Genomic DNA, 16604 nt, shown 5'->3' on the forward strand with positions numbered 1-16604 from the left:
TGGATATAGCAAGGATCCAAAGTTTACCCCCTCCTAAGTACTAGGCAGGAGTCCAGATTGCTCTGTTCAGCTCTTCTGCTGTCAAGTGGTGCTTGCAGAAAGGCAGGCTTCGTCTCATGGTCCCTAAGAACATAGTCTCACCAACAAAAGCTCACATACATCCCACTTTTGGCACAGCAGAGTCTATCCTTCTTTCTGTATTGCTGGTGCCCACCCATCTACTTATCTGCAGCACTAACTACTACATAATCTCTACATATAAAACCCTTCGTATCATGGTGCCACACATTCTTAACCGTTGATGTCATCATGATACTCTTATGAGGTAAGATAGGTTGATCTCATGAGCAGGCATTAGTGGCAGAGAGAACTAATGCCCAGGTCTTCAGAGGTACCTATGTAACTAACTGCCACCAATTTCCATAGGAGTTGTGTCTATGAATGTCTGTGATGAGCTGAGCATAAGTAAATTGGTGACGTTCTGGTCCTGAGAACAGCCATCTTGCTGCTGACACAGGTTCTTGCATCTGCAGGAAATTCAGTGTTGCTATCTGTGACATGTATCTGGGTATTGCCCCTGTTCTGAGGAGGGGGAATCTCTTTGAGCCACGTTAGATGCAGTTTGTCAATTGTACTGTGTATCAGGAACTGCAGCAAGGAACGAGACTTTCTGCAAAATAGAATAGCCCCAGCCAGCTCTATCTGGCTGAAAGTACTTCCCTAAAAAATAATAGGTGTCACATAAAACAACTCTGAAACTACTGAGGATGTCTGCAATCATGGAAACGCTTCTTAGCAATAACCTCAGAAAATGAGAAAGTAGTGCTGAAAAGAAGCATTGAGACATTGTTCTAGTATAACCGTGCCTAAATAGAGTGCCACAAAAGAGATTTAGAAACAAATTTATACATGAAACTAGAATTCCACTTTAAAAACACCAGGCTTACAGGGAGCGCTGCGCATAATGAAATAGATGAGGTTTCAGAGCCACCTCCTAGCCATCCCCCTGTCCGGGGACCTTTAGATAGCTAGGTAAAGAAAGGTAACAGACTGCTGCTAAAAGTTATAGCAAAAGAGCTAGTTAGGTTCAAGCATATCCTTTTGTACAGTGCACAGCAGTGTCCTCCTAGAAGTGCAGGCAGACACCAGTTCACTCTGCCTGTCAAACAGGCTTGTTAGCACTGGTCTGCCAGTTGCGCCAACTCTGACTACATGACTTCTTGGTTGGAGCTGGCTTGCACCTGGCTTGCTTGGAGCACAACTAAAGTGAGCTCAGGTCCGCCTGAAAAGTACCACGTAGATAGACCCTCAAGTCAGTCTATAAGTCAAATAAGGGGCAACAAGATCACAAAAGCAATAGGAAGCTTCAGGAGCACATCTGGAAAAGCACTGCTTGGACTAAGCTGCAATATTAAAAGGTTCAAAGTAAAAAAACCCAACAAACCCCAAACCCAACAAGCAGAAGCTCAGTACAATAGGTCTGTGGAGCACTGTTTTATGGGCATCCTTCAGAAACAGTACAAAGGCACTGGTAAGTGACGGGTAAGTGACTCTGTGGTGCTAAAGGAGCTTCCTGAAAACGCTGATAGATTTTCCTTTATGTGCACTTGGTTTCACCTCTCTGCTTTGCCAACCGCTGTATATAAAATTACTTATAGTGTATTTGGAAATGACATTTTTGTCTGAAAAAATATGGCTTGGTTTCTAGCCTGGAAGTAATTTTCTATTTGTCTGCAGTAATGCATGTGCTATCCTTAAAGCTTTAATTCCTTTTTTTTCCCTGTTAGTGGGACCGTATTTCTTATAAATCATCTGTGGCATCACATTGAGCTGTTGCTGAGGCAGCTATACTGGAAGGACGGATATACAGCAGAATATAAGCACCCATGTATTTAAGTGTGCTAGTTGTAGGCAACGCGGTATATTTTTATTTCTTGTTATGGCTGTTTGATTTTTCTGTCCCCTGGAAAATGCCTATGCCTGATTTTGCCTAGGTAGTCCACTTAGTCTAAATGTAAAAATAACACACAAAATTTGGGAAAAGTAACTTGTTGGTAATTCTAACACATAGAATTCTAAAGTGACTGAAACTGCAGCATGTGGGAACTCTCACAAAAACGGTACTCACTGTCTTTCTAACACTGCTCTCTGATTTTCAAAGCCCATAAAAAAACCCCAGAAAACCAGAGTGGGCACTGTAAAAAAATCAAGCAGAAGTAAAATATAAGTAAAATGAAGACTAGCTTCCTATATATACAGTATATCACTGTGTCAGACTGAAAGGAATCATGCCACATCTCTGCTACCACATCCTCCTCTGAAAGAATTACATTCACCAGATGTCTGACATCTTTTGAGCCTTTTATCTATAGCTGTGGACTGAGCTGTGGCCTGAGCATTATTCGCTCACACAGTGGTCTAATTATCAGAAAAGAATAAGATTAAGAGCAAACATCCTGATTAACTGAAAGAGTGCTCTTGTTCAGAATTAAGAGCCTAGAATCCATAAGAGAAACAGTCCACTTTTAGTATTGCCAAATAAACCAGAAAACCAAAACCTCTTTACCATTCTTGGTGCTATCAAAGGAAGGGGCTCTGTAATTCACATAGCCGGCTACGTGATACTACGGGAGTGTTTTAAGCATGATATGAGTTTCATAAATCGATAAAGTACAGAATATAGAATTTAGTTGCAGTTGGCAATACCATTCTGGATTACAAATGGTACACGAAAAGCACTGAAACATTAGAAAATGACAGAATTAAGGTTGTGCACTATAAGTTCACCTCTAGCTCGAGTGTAGCATCTGTGCAGTCATTGCTTATATAACCAAGCACTTTGGTCCACCCCTCTGTCTTCTTCCATGTACAGAAAGGACATTTCTCACACAGTAAGGAGCTTTCCGATACTTTGGTTTACTCTCATTTTCTATACATCTGCCGTTTTTGCAATCAAGAAGACAAAGTCCTATTTATTAAACTGCACCTTTCACAGCAGGACAGGTCCTTCCGTCACACTGAACAAGGTAAAGATCCCATGGAAAATAGTCATTTAAAGTCATTACAGACTGTATCATAAGGTATAAAAGTGTAAGAAGAAAAATTTAAGTTTTCACAGATGACCTTAATTTTGACATTTCTTAAATGTTGGTGGCTTCACTTTGCTATCTTTAACTATTGTGTTTTTAAGAAAAACCTGTGAGTAGCAGTTTTCACGAAGGTCCTGTATTTTGATAGTTGGCCTATTTTAATAAATTCAATCTCCATATAATAATTTCTTTTTTCCCTACAGTACTTTTCTGTGGCTCCCAATATATTTATTATGTAGTAAAACTACTATGATAAAATAATAGATACATTTAAAAATAATATTTAAGATCTCCGAAAAGTGTGACCTATCAATTTTTTCTACTTAACTACTCTTCCTGGAAGACAAACAATATCAATATTAATAATATAAAAGGCAGATGCTATGTGAATACTTGAGGGGATTATATAGAGGAACTTAATGTGGTAGTAAAGGAATCACTGCTGAATAGACATCAGCAGCGGAGGAAAAAAAATTGTGTAAATTTACGAGCTGTAAATTTGAGCTAATCGTGTACTCCAAAGGATCATTCAATATCATTAAAAATGAAAGTGTTTTTAAAGCTGAAAGTTCAAACAATTAAGTGCCTGAATCATGACTGAATTTTTATAATAACAAGGATCGAGTATAGCATATGAAAATTTAAAAGGAAAGGAAACACAGTTAACATCTGTAACCCATCCTGAAAGAAAAAAGCAAATGGCACAATGCCTTAAATCCTCTACATAGTTGGTATCAAACAAGAAAGCCATAAGTAATACAAGTTCACATACTTAATGAAACTACATCTTGGGCCTACTAGTATCCCTGTATAAAGCAGCACACCAACCTTCCGCCAGTATCCCCTGGTGAAATAAAATCTCTCTGGCATGTTCAGCATATAAATCCCTGATATTAATAATGGAAAATTCCAGCCAAATGTGACTGGAACAAAGACAGTATAGGCAAAAATACAGATAAACCATAGTGCTTTAATATTTTCAAGTAATAATATTAATTGTCACTGCTGTCAGTTGTAGTGGCAATTTTGTAGAGACAAGTAGTCTCTGCCTAGCCCAGGTATATGGTGTTCAAATGTCCTGGTTTGGTTGAGAAAGTCCTTGAAAAAGAATCGCACCAAACATCATGACAAAAATCTCTTGTATATTATTTTGACTTGGCTTCTCCTATGGACAAAGGATCTTCCCTGTGTGCCCTCACTCAAACTGAAATCTGGGAAATGAATCTATTCCAAATAGTGTAGCACCGAGTACTCAACGGGAAGGTTACGTGATCCACCCTTTGCAACTGCATCAAGTCACGTAGCCCAATACAGGAGAGCATGTTCCCCTTGTAACACCAGGCACAGAGAGCAGAGCCCTATGTCCTTTTAACCAAAAAAGATGGTGACCCTACCCTGGGGGCACTATTTCTGGCAATCCTTCCTGACCTGTCCAAGCAGGTTACGGAAGAAACCTGTTGAGATGTCTGAGCTACTACCCCAGTCCATCAATCCAGCCATCCATCACAGAAGGGCAGAAAGGGTTAGGAGGACTGACTTGGATGATGGTTTTTTTTTCTAACAGGCTGCCTTGCCTCACAATTGAGGAAGCAGAAAAGCCCATAGTCCTTTATGGCACAGAATTTTGAATAAATGTATCTATAACAAATAACAATATTACTTATAAATATTTATTATTTATAATAACTATTAATAGAACCTATTAGTACTATGCCCCTAAAAGTGTTAGACCAGCAATATTTTTGCAATTCTGTTTGGAAAGAAAAGCTTTTGTCCCTACAGAAAAAGACAAGCACACTCTTGCCGAGGGTAAATATCCCTTTAGGTTCCACTAGCATTTTGCAGTTAATTAGTCAATCTTTTTGAGTCCTTCCCAGTCTAACCACATTTAGCTGAGTGTATCTGGTACTACCAGTGCTGGTCAGTTCACACCTTTCTTTTGGCACATGCAAGCTCCCCATCAGCTTACCTTCATGAAGAAGCTTGAGTACCTGAGAACCTAGTCTTAACAAAAGTTGCCATATATATTGCAACTCTCTTCTGCTCACTTTCTCCATACTTCTTGCAAAATTATGGCCAGCTTTGGATTAATTAGCATGACTGGGAAGACTTATGTCCTTCTTTAGGATAGTATTTTAGTGGAAATGTGTGTGAAACACAATTCTCTAATTGTAAAAGTACGAGATTGGCCATCAGAAGACCTGGGTTTTATTGCTTCTTGTGAGAGAACAGAGGCAAGTCACTTAATCCTTTGGTCTGAGACTCACAAATGCATTTGGTAATGCATTACCACCAGCATGGTAAGGCTGAACCCCAAGGGTAGCTTGCCATCCAGTGAAAACTTCAACCCCAATTTGGCTTCAGCTCCTGCAACTGCTACCTCTTTTAGGTAAGTAATTTATAAAGGGATCCTGAGAGGATGGATAGGAAGTGGCGTAAGCTTGTCAGGAGTGAGAGGCTGAGTAAAGAGATAGGCTGAGGCTTAGGTAATGAATCTGGTGTGGCTGGCCAGAGGGACAGTGGCATCCCGAGCACAGGATCCTCCACTTTGGAAGCATGGCACCGTTAGCCAGAAACTTTTGACAAAAAGCAGAGAGATTGAGTATAGGCTGGAGCTTACGACAGTCATTGGAGAAGGTAAGGTGGGTTGAAGTCCTTGCTGTCTGTGCAATACAGATTTTGAATTAGGGGGGATCTTCTGTATGCCAGCTGAGCTTCCCAATTTATCAGATGGAAACATGAACATGCTTCTTTTGCTCTGGCTGTTGGGTTTTTTTGGGTTTTTTGTTTTTTTTTCAACCTATCTTGCTGTTCTTTTTTTGTGTTGGCCTGTATGCCAACTGCCTCCTACCTCTGACAGTCATAAGGTCTGAAGAGGGCTCTCAATACACCCAGGTCCCACCATGAAAGGGCGAGCTCTGTCTATCATTCCCTCACTTTGGTTATCCCACCCTGAGCTTTTCTTCTTGTGCAAGGAAGGGCTTGAAGTGGCATGTCAGTCCTGAGTATTTTCACCATTTGGTCCGGTTAAAAGCTGACATGTGGAAGTGTATTTTTACATATGGCTAGGTGGCAGCTGTTTTGATATGTTGGAAATATCACTGATTCCTGAATTGTGAGCTTATGTGCTTACAATACCAGAGAGACACCTAAGCATCTTCCAGGATGCAGGTCTACACACACTGGATACCACTGTTTTCTAAACTGCTTTGAAATGTTTGGCTGAAAGTATAGAATGAATCATAGAATCTTGTAAGTTGGAAGGGACATCTGTAGGTCACCTAGTCTGACCTCCTGATCAGGAGGTTGCTCAAGGCCCAGCTCAGTCATATGATGAATATCTCCAAGGATGGATATTTCACAACCTCTCTTCATACCTGTACCAATTTTTGTCCACCTTCATGGTAAAATATTCTTTTCATTATAGCTAATGAGAATTTTTTTTTTGTTCCAAGTTGTATTCATTACTTCTTGTCCTATTGCCGTATATTTTCAAGAAGAGTCTGGCTGTGCCTTCCCTATAACCTTCCATTAGATAGTTGAAGACAGCTGTAAGATCTCCCCTTAGCCTTCTCCTCTTAAGGCTGAAAAAAAGCGTTACGCTCAGCCTCTCCTCATATACCATGTTCTCCAGGCCCCTGACCTTGGTGGAGCACTGCTAGACTCATGCCAGTATGCCACATCTGTCTTGTAATGGAGAGCCCAAAACTGGACATAGCACCTCAGATGTGGTCTCACAAATGCCAAATAGAGAGGAAGAACCACTTCCTTTTTTCTGCAAAGCTTCTTCCTAAGCAGTCATCCCATGTCTGTAATGTTGCATGAGGCTTTTCTCTCCCTTTGCATTTGCTTTTGTTGAACTCCATTATGTTCCTGTCAGCCCATTTCCACAGCCTGGCCAGGTCCCTCTTAATAGCAGCGCTGCCCTTTAGCGTATGGGTCGCTCTCCCCAGTTGGTATTGTCAGCAAACTTGAAATATGCCGTAAGCGCTCACTGTTAATGTTTGCAGAAAGGGAGGAGGTTGGTGAACAAAGACCTGACTTCACTCTGTTTATTGACTCGCTAGCATAATTTGGGGAAGCAATATTAGTCCATATCCTTAGCCTGAACTGAAACAGGCTTACTACCACTGAAAACCAAAAAAAGGCAATTTTAGAAGAGTGCCGTTGGCAAAGAAAGAAGCTTGTATTCTCAAATGTATTTAGGTGAATAATCACATTTTTTCTTGGCTTTCTTACAGTAGCAATATTGCAGACCATTTTTTCCAGAGGACTTTAAAATGATCTTTCCTTTAAAAAAATGATGTGTCTTTTCAAATCAAATAGCAACAGTTTGAATGCTAACTTAAACTTCATTTGTGTTCATTTTTATCATTATGAAATATGGTGCATAATTTTAATTACTGTGGGATAGTAATATTATTTTTCTAGACTTTGGAAAAGGTAAAGTATCATGAATAAACTATTAGCAGGGTATAATTTTCATATTACATGCTTTTGCCACTACCTTGAAGAATGTTTGACTGACCCAGATGTACTAAAAGCCAGTTAAAATGCATTTGAAAACTTTAAAGAACAGAGCAAGAAATTACGTAGCATACAAGATAATAGTTGGAAGGAAACATCTGAGAGCAGACTGAGGAAACCTATGGCAATCTTCCTGATAAATGACTAATGTCAGAAATTAAGCAAGACTCCTGCTCAAATACCATCAAATGCTTTAAACTTGAGAGTGTCCATTCAGATAAGCTCTCACATTTAAACAAAGGGATAAAAAAAAAAACAACCTCTGTGATTCATTATTTTTCTGTTGGGAATGAGATGAACAACAGTGGTGCCTATTATATGGTCTATATTATTGGAAACACAAGGACACCAAAGTCTGTGTTTTCCCTCTGAACAATGCACACGACTTAGGATGATGAGTATGCCTATCATGAATCAAAGCTGATTATTGTCTTACTCGTAATGAAGCAGCACACTATCTTGTTTTGCTGGGGCTTCTGTGAAGAAAATGGGGAGAAGTTATGTGCTATGTCTAAGCTGCTCCGAAAGCACAGCCTGCAGAGCGGCTGTCAGGACGGCGCACTCCTCCTCTGCTCACAGTGACTGCAGACAGATTCCCCCAAAAGGGAGACTTGGTACCTTAGTCTCACCAGCAGGTATGTTAGGTTGCGTTTCATTCTCTACAAGTAAATTCTGATAACACGGCTGTAATGTTTCGTGTTGATTTTGTCAGTGTTTATATATATTTTTACATTGTAACCAGATTTTTAAAAAAATGAAGAAACTTACAAAAGACATCTCCTCTAAGGCTTCGCTCGTGGTCAATTTGATTCTCAAAATCTTCCTTCTCCTCTTCATCTGACTCTTCTGCCTCCTCTTCTGCAGTAGCTTCAGTTTCTTTCTCTTCCTCAGTGTAGCTCCCACCGAGATCAATACCGCCTTCATAGCCCAATAACTGCAGGTGGGTCTTAGAAGCTGGTGTCATGGCTGCTTCTGGGATCACATTCTTGATTGTTTCATGCTTTTTCACACTGTTTTTATGTGCAAGAAGTTTCTTAATTGTGTCCTTAGCTGTTCCAGGGATTCTTGCTATTTCCTTCACTGACTTTTCAGGGATAACTAGAACCAAGAAGAAAATATGAAATACTCATCTAAGGAATCATTCAGCAATGACAACATTTATAAATGGCACCATGGTGTCCTTTACAATGTCCAGAGACACATACAGCCAAATTCTCTACTATGAGATACAAGTTCAGCTCTGCACAGAACTGAATACGCATACACGTGTTTAGCTCTGTTGTACAGACAACCTTCTCTTTGAATTGCAGTGAAAAGACCAAGGCGACCCTCTGTCGTAACCTCATTTGGACTCCTGTGTAACACAGGCCATAGAGCCCCTTACATTAATTATTTTTACACTGGAGCTTGGGTAAAAAAAATTATCCTTCTTCAATTTGCGGACTACTAAAAATTGTCCATGGAGGTGTGATTCCCTGCATAACAAATGTCAGCCTACTAGCAATAAGCATTTTTCTTAGCTATCTTTTGTGAAAATCTCTGGCCTAACGTTACTTGCACCACAGGCTGAAAGCCACTGAAATGGAACGTATTTTGAGAGGAGATACATCAAGCTGCTCCGTCACATTTCATTTAGCTCTAAGGGATATTTAGTTCTAAGGGGTAAACCCCAAAATTTCAGAGGCATCCAAGAATGCCAAATTTTTATCTTCTTGCAATTCCAAGGTGGACTAGAACATAAATGTAAAATTTCCTGAGATTTTTACTACTTTACAAAATACTAAAAGGATAACCAGCCTTGTAGTATCTTGCAACTTTGGATTCTGCTCAGAAACACAAAGGCTGCCGGAAGTGAAAAACTTAAGAGTGGGGTAAAAGTCAGTTGAGATTGTTCAAATCTGTAAAGCAAAAGAAAAAAACCTGAATTTTGGGTTTTCCCTATTATGAAGTAAAATGAAGTAAAATATCCTCTATATCCAGGCAAAAACTTCAAAATAAGAGGATATTTTTACATTTACATGGCAGCCCTGATTTTCAAATCATGCCTTCTTTGTCAATGTATTGAGTTTCAAGACACAAGCCTTTTATTTCTTTTAAAACTCATTTTTTCTCTCTCTACAATGATCACGCTATGCTTGGATGCTTGAATGAGGGACATTTTTCATAGGAACCCATTTGAAGATGCATTTCTAGGGATGTGGGGAGGCAGGATTGATTTTCCACCAGTGGTGGGACCCAGTGGCAGCGCAAAAGGCTCCTTTGAGACAGTATGTTGGCCAGCTGCTTTCCATGTTCTCTTAAGATAGGAAAATTATCAGTTTACATGAAATGAGAAGAGATTTTAGTTACATATTATGAAAAACTTGCTTACTATCCTTGCTATAGGATAGTAAAACACAGGAGCAAGCCACTTAGATTATTTGAACTGTATCACTAGCAGTTTTAAAAAATTGTTAGGTTATGATCTGTCATTAATATGCTGGACATGATCTGCCTCAGAGTAAAAGGACAGACTAACTGATCTTTTTTAGTCCCTTCCAGATGTACTCTTCTGTCATCCAGCAAAGACCGATGGCTCTTTGTGCTGATGGGCAAATCATAACTGAGGATTAAAGCCAGGACTACTTTGGATCAGTTTGTTCAAGGTATGTGTACAGTACAAAGCAAATTCAAAGGAGAAATTATGGCAATACTGCAGTTGCTTTTTATCAGCAACATCAGTTGCTGCTCAACATCAGCTGAGGAACACCACTGTGCTAAAACTAGGTCTGGAAGGGTTTGCGTGACAAATATGCAAATTTTAGAGAAGACATGAATCTGAGGAGTTCTAGTTTATGAAATGATCCCATTCCACCATAAGGATTCCACTAGAGTTAACCAAGTCCCTACCTGTCATAGTACCAGAGCTACTGAGGAAGAGAGTGTCCTTGAGGTTTAAAGTCCATGGCAATGGACTTTGAGGCTTGAGACAATGAGGCTTTTGAATCAACTCAGGATTTCATGACTGCTATGACATGACCAGTCAGTGTGCAACTATATACTCGGCCCTCTAGTGTTGGCCACAGCCTGAATCTGCGTGGGTTAGGAAGAAGGACCGGTAAGCAGGATAGCACAACCATGTCATAAGCTACTGACAGCCTTCTGCAGTTTGAGTGCTTTATATGAAGTACCTAGGAAATAATGAGAGCTGAGCAGTTCCAGTGTGCTGTACAAAAGCTCTTCCATAGATGGAGACCATTTCCACCAATGGGTCAGAATAGCCTTATCTACTGCTTCCTACCTTTGATTCTCAATCAGTATTGATGCTGTAGTGCCTACAGTCTTTTGGGATTGCAAATGGTGGGGGAATTCAGCCATTTTTATTTCCCTCTGCTTTTGCTGTCTAGCGATTGCATTATAAGGGCAAGAATAAGTTCCTGTTTTGCTCCTCACTTTGTAATAATAAAAACTTTATAGTAGTATTTTGGGACAGATGGACTGGACTTGTAACTTTGGGTAGTACTCTTTTTCTGTGTGCTTCTTTTCATAGAAACATAGCAGAAGAAAAAACACCAGTTAATAAAATAGAACTGTAGTCTAGTAGGAAAAGGGGAAAGTTCCCTGAATTTATATTCACTCCTGTAAAATACAATCCTATCACTGTGAATTCATCACATTTCATTTATGGCAAATGCAACTACATGCTATTTAGTATCCCAGGAACAAAATCAGACTCTCTTAGTGTGCTCACTGGAGCATTCAGATTTTCTGAGGCTGCAGTTGGAGGTATAAAGTAAAGGGGTGCTAATAAAAAATAAATAAAATTTGAGGATTTTGTTTTTCTTTTCCTTTGGATAAAACTTGTAGTCTTGCTTGTCAGATACTTGCAAGTAAACTCTTTACTAAAACTCAACTAAATGAGCCTTTCCTCTGGAGGATGATGTCATGAAGGATGTAAGGTTCTCTGGGTCTAAACTCAGAATGCAGTAATAAAAATTAACAGGAAAGCTTCATTCCACACAAATTTCCTCTTGACAATCAGTAACAAGAAACTTCAGGCTGTTAATAAAGAGGCTATGGAGATTTTCAAGCCAGGACTGACTGCTCAGCAAACCTGAACATCTGCTTTTAGTTTCTGCTTTGAAGTCTTCCTAGTGAAATGAAAAATTCTTACAGCTCAACATAATAACCTCTGTGGTGTCAGAAAACCAATCTCCTTGTATGTGCAAAACAAAGCAGTGCAGAAAATCAACTGACAGGAGTGACAAAAATAGGGGGATGAAAGTGTATAATCCCCACGTGCTTGCAGACTTCAGTTTGCTGCTGCAATATGAAAATCTGCATGCTCATGGGGACAAAGAGGGACTAGACACCAAGCATATTTTAGGTTACATCACTAGTATCCTTCTAATCTGCATTCAGCTTTAGAGTAGCCGGAGGTGTGGGTTTAAGGCTTTTTACATCTACCCATAAACTGCAGGAGGAATAAGCCAGTGTAAGGATAGACCAACTTAAACTCAGTCTGTTCTGTTGAATCCACTGCCTGTGGACTTGCCTGAATGAACAGCTCACCTTCTCTGACAATCTGGCGTGCTTACAGCTAAGGCAGTGATTTTTCAGGACCCTTCGCCCCAAGACGTGTATATAAATGCACAGGTGTTGCTCACAAACATTTGTTCATTTATCCATCCACGTGACTGCACAGAGAATTTTAGAAAGTGAAAAGAAATGGAGTGCATTTCATCCCAGCTCTTCTTTAGGCACCTTCCATCAGGAAGCATGTAGATTAACACCTCCTGCTCTTATACAGTTTGTGTTTATTGCCCTCGTATGAAAATATCTCAGCTTTCAAAGATATTTTATTTCTCTGAATTAGAGAGAGGTGGAAAAACAAAGGCAAATGGTAGCTGAGGACTAAAAGTAGATCTTTCTTGTTATCAGTTGCTGTGCAAGATTATAAGACCACAGAAATGGCTTGGTGTAGGATGTCTAATGACCAAATTGTGAAAGTTGAGTTGGCAAAAATATAGAGAGAGCAGGTGCCAACCCCCTGTCTCTGTGCTGTATTGTGTGAAGAGAGATACTCTGGAGATGGTACAGGAGAGGGACAGACAGTGATCTGATTTCCTCCCATATGCCCTGTGACCACAGCCGGCGCCGGCCAGGGCTCTGAACATAAGGGGCCTGCAACAGGAGACAGCTTGCTCTGCACGCCAGCAGGCACCGTGTTGCTTCCACCTTCACACCTAGCAATATATTTAAAAACCTGGTGAGAGACAAGCCTAGGAGATTGGCTTACAAGTCCTTTTGTAGCTCCCTTTGTAGCTTCTGTATATAAAAGTTGGAGAGGGAATGAGGCATACAGACAACCATTTACCATGTTTAGGGGGAGTCTGTAGATGTGAGTAAAGATTAGATCAGCAGGACACGGTTTCAGAAATCATTCTAAAAGTTCTCAACCTCTTTTAGATAGTCTTAAGAGAATCTGAAAGCTTTCATAGGTAGGTTAAAACACCTATTCTAGACTATTATTCTCTTTTATGCACCATGGAATATCATCTAGCAGTATGTATTTCTAGCCTGTTCATTTCTAAAATTCTTACCATCTTATTTAGGGAAGGATGCTTTGAGAAATCAGGGCAAGCTCATCATGCTGGACTGTGCTTAATACATGACTAAACCAGCTAGCAATGCTTCCAGTAGGAAATGTGGTATGACAAAAGCTTAAGTGTTGCTCGTTAAAGGATGACATCAGTATTTGGCTCCATACAGAATTAAATTTTAAGAATCTCACCAGTGATACGACCAGAATCGCTTTTTAAGCTTTGAAATTTTATGATGTCAAACCTGACTTTTCTCAGGACTGGCAAGTTAATAAGAAAGCAAAATCATATATGGGTTTTAGGGGTTACCCTGTGAGCAAAAAAGGAACCTGAGTAATACAAAAGGGACAAAGGGAGTTGTCATGACCCTGTATTGCCATTTAGATATCCAGCAAAGCATAATGAAGAATAGCAGCCTCTGCCTCCAGCCGGGCCATAACAAGAGTGCCATTGTTGAGCTCCTTAGAGTGACGCCTGAAGGTTGTAGGCTTTAAGTTAGTACTGCTTTTTCCTGCTATTTTGTAGTTTCCTACCAAAAAAGTGAATCAAAAATAGGTTCATTTCCCCCCCCAGGAATCTTAATTGCTTATGGAACCTTGTGAGACCCTATTCTTCAATAAAAGCTGGGATACACGGAGAAGCATGTGGTGAGGGAAATGTGGTTTTTCAATGCACAATAGGAAATCAGGAAACACATGAACCTGAGAACAGCAACAGACTGCAGCAAGATAGAGGCCAGATGTGGAAATGGCTAGGACACTTTTAGGGAGCATTTGAAAGGTTACACCTCTATGGATTCTCAAATGAAATGTATGCTAGAGGCAGTTCAGAACCAGCCTCCAATGTTTCATGCGTATAGGAGTGCTGAGTGGCAAAAGGGTGCCTGAACAATCACAAGTCATATCCATACAAGCAGCACTGTTTGCAGCCTGATGTTTCAGCAGGTTTCTCCTAAGTTAGTTTATTGACATGCAAATTAAATGAAATAATTTCCCCCACCTTCTGTGCAAAGGTGAATTTTACATTACCTCACTTATTAGGTTATTTGTTAGCATGAGGAGATGTAGCCATAGAAGTTTCATTATAAACAATGTGCTTAGTTACTCTCATTTCATACTCTGAAAATTAAGCTATATATTAAAATGTTTTTATTTGTTATAAAAAGCTAATACTGCTGCCACGGTAGCCAGTTTGTTATATACTAGAGATAATTGCTATAAAGAATTAATGGTTCCCTCTGAAAATGGGATTCCCACCCTGTGGGAATAATTATGTGGAGTACTGAGGGCATATTTAAGAAGCCTTTCGTTTAGCTGCAGCACACCCCAGGCCCATCTGTTGGGAGCTGGGATGGGCTGCGGGAGCTGCAGCCGCTGCCACCAAAAGAAATGTGAAGCCACAGCCTCCAGCTCTCAAATTCCCAGGATGGTGTTCTCATCCTATTAAACCCAGCAGCAAAACTTCCTTTGACTTCAGTAAAGCCAAAGGTTTTCCACAATTGCCGTATGACATGGAGAACACTTAGCATTGTGGTGTAGGTTGGTACATCTAATTGCTCTTTATGTCGCTGTTTGAAAAAACATTTTCCCGATAGCAAAATGCATGTCCTGCCCCCATCAGGTACACTGATCAGACTTTTTTGAGGATTGCAGTAAAAATCAACTACTGAAACATTCAAGGTTAAAAGAACCTCCTCCTCTTTCCTTTAAAAAAGGGCATATGTGTGGGAATTACCACCAGATAAACCAGTCTCTTTTTAGCACCACTGCTTTTCAGGTTTTACCTGCCACTGACTCTGTATTTTTTTCCCCTCCATTGTCGTATACATCTTTCCAGCCAGACCCTTGCCTTTTGACCTTCTGCCTATGGCTCTGATTTCTCTCATTACTGTGTGTTATTCCTCTGTCCTCTCTTGCATTAAATCTCTTTTCCATTTTGTGTGTTCTACTACGTTTATGAATGCACAGCTCCTGCCTCTTCTAAACAACTAATGGACTTTAGTAATTGGAAATACGTCATGAGGAAGTACGCAGAGAGAGAGTAAACAATTTAATAGAAAAACCGGTGAGAAGATAGAAATCATCTATCTTCAGCACTGATTTTTTTACAGGGCTAGACATTAAAAAATGCGTCATAGCCTCTCCACAAGCTAAAATATTTCCTTTGTTCATATTTAAGCAAGCATTCCTGTTGAATTGTTTCTGCTTGAGGAAAGAATATTTTATACATAGATTTGGTCAAAAAGATATTTTCCTTTAATATGTTCATCTTCTCATTAAAAAGAAAAAAAAAAAACCCAACAAAACCCCAGACCCTTTTGCTCAGAGATGTATTTGTTTAACATTTCATCCATGGTACATTTTGTTTTAACAGAACCATATCAAGATGTGTCACGACAGTTTGCTTTGATATTCAGTCAAGCCCCATTGCATCCTGCCGTTGCAGTAAGCTGCAGTGACAAATCACAAGGGATGTGGTCTAGCAAGGAAACTGGCTCATAACATTGAATTTGAGCACAAAAAACCTTCTGAACAGCTCTGCTGAGGCAATCTGTGTCCAAATCAATCCTTTCAGTACCAGTCAGGTTTTTCTCATTAAAAGTCAACATTTTTCACTGGAAGTAGAAACGTAACAGAATTTTAACTTCAGAGAAATCTCTGCTTTTTTATTTTCCAAAATATAGTTTTAGCCCTACTAATGTATCAAGTTGCTTTGGCTTTGTGTTTAACATATATTAACATGCCCAGATTATAGTTATAGGTACTAACAATAATTTCAGATTATAACAATAGGTTGAAAACTCTCCACTGGGTTTAGCACTCACTCTACTTTTCACTGGAATATCCCATTTTTTAGACTAATTTTGGGCTTGAAAAGCTACATTTGCATAACTAAAAAGAAAGCATGTAACATTTAAAGTTGTGTTTCAATGCGGCACCAAAGGCATGACAATGCAGAAAAGATATTATAACAAAACCACCATACTTCAAATGAAGAATAAATTAGTAAAACTTTTAAGCCTGGAGGAGTGCAATATATATATTTTTATGAGTTCCAGCAGTCTAGGGTAGGAGAAACAGCATACAAACACATACATATATATGCATAGATATGTCTTTTATATACATATATATATATATATATCACAGACCTGTCGGAGCGGGTCCAGAGAAGGGTCACAAAATGATCAGGGGGATAGAACACCTCTCCTATGAAGAAAGGCTGAGAGAGTTGGGGTTGTTCAGCCTAGAGAAGAGAAGGCTTCGGGGAGACCTTATTGCAGCCTATCAGTACTTAAAGGGGGCTTATAAAAAAGATGGCAGCAAACTTTTTAGCGGAGCCTGTTGCGACAGGCCAAGGGGGAATGGCTTTAAACTAAAGGGGGGTAGATTTAGACTAGATAGAA

At 39.7% G+C, this 16604-nt stretch overlaps 1 protein-coding gene across 1 annotated transcript in view; it reads right to left on the bottom strand.

Annotated features, from left to right (window-relative positions):
- Nucleotides 1–16604, bottom strand: part of EGFL6 (EGF like domain multiple 6) — a 47111-nt gene that overhangs the window by 7423 nt on the left and 23084 nt on the right. Inside the window, exon 8 of the mRNA XM_076328894.1 lies at nt 8385–8714. Coding sequence (XP_076185009.1) covers nt 8385–8714 — 330 coding nt within the window. The remainder of the gene's footprint in view (nt 1–8384; nt 8715–16604) is intronic.

This window comes from Aptenodytes patagonicus, chromosome 1 (assembly GCF_965638725.1).
Source record: "Aptenodytes patagonicus chromosome 1, bAptPat1.pri.cur, whole genome shotgun sequence".
Taxonomy (NCBI): domain Eukaryota; kingdom Metazoa; phylum Chordata; class Aves; order Sphenisciformes; family Spheniscidae; genus Aptenodytes; species Aptenodytes patagonicus.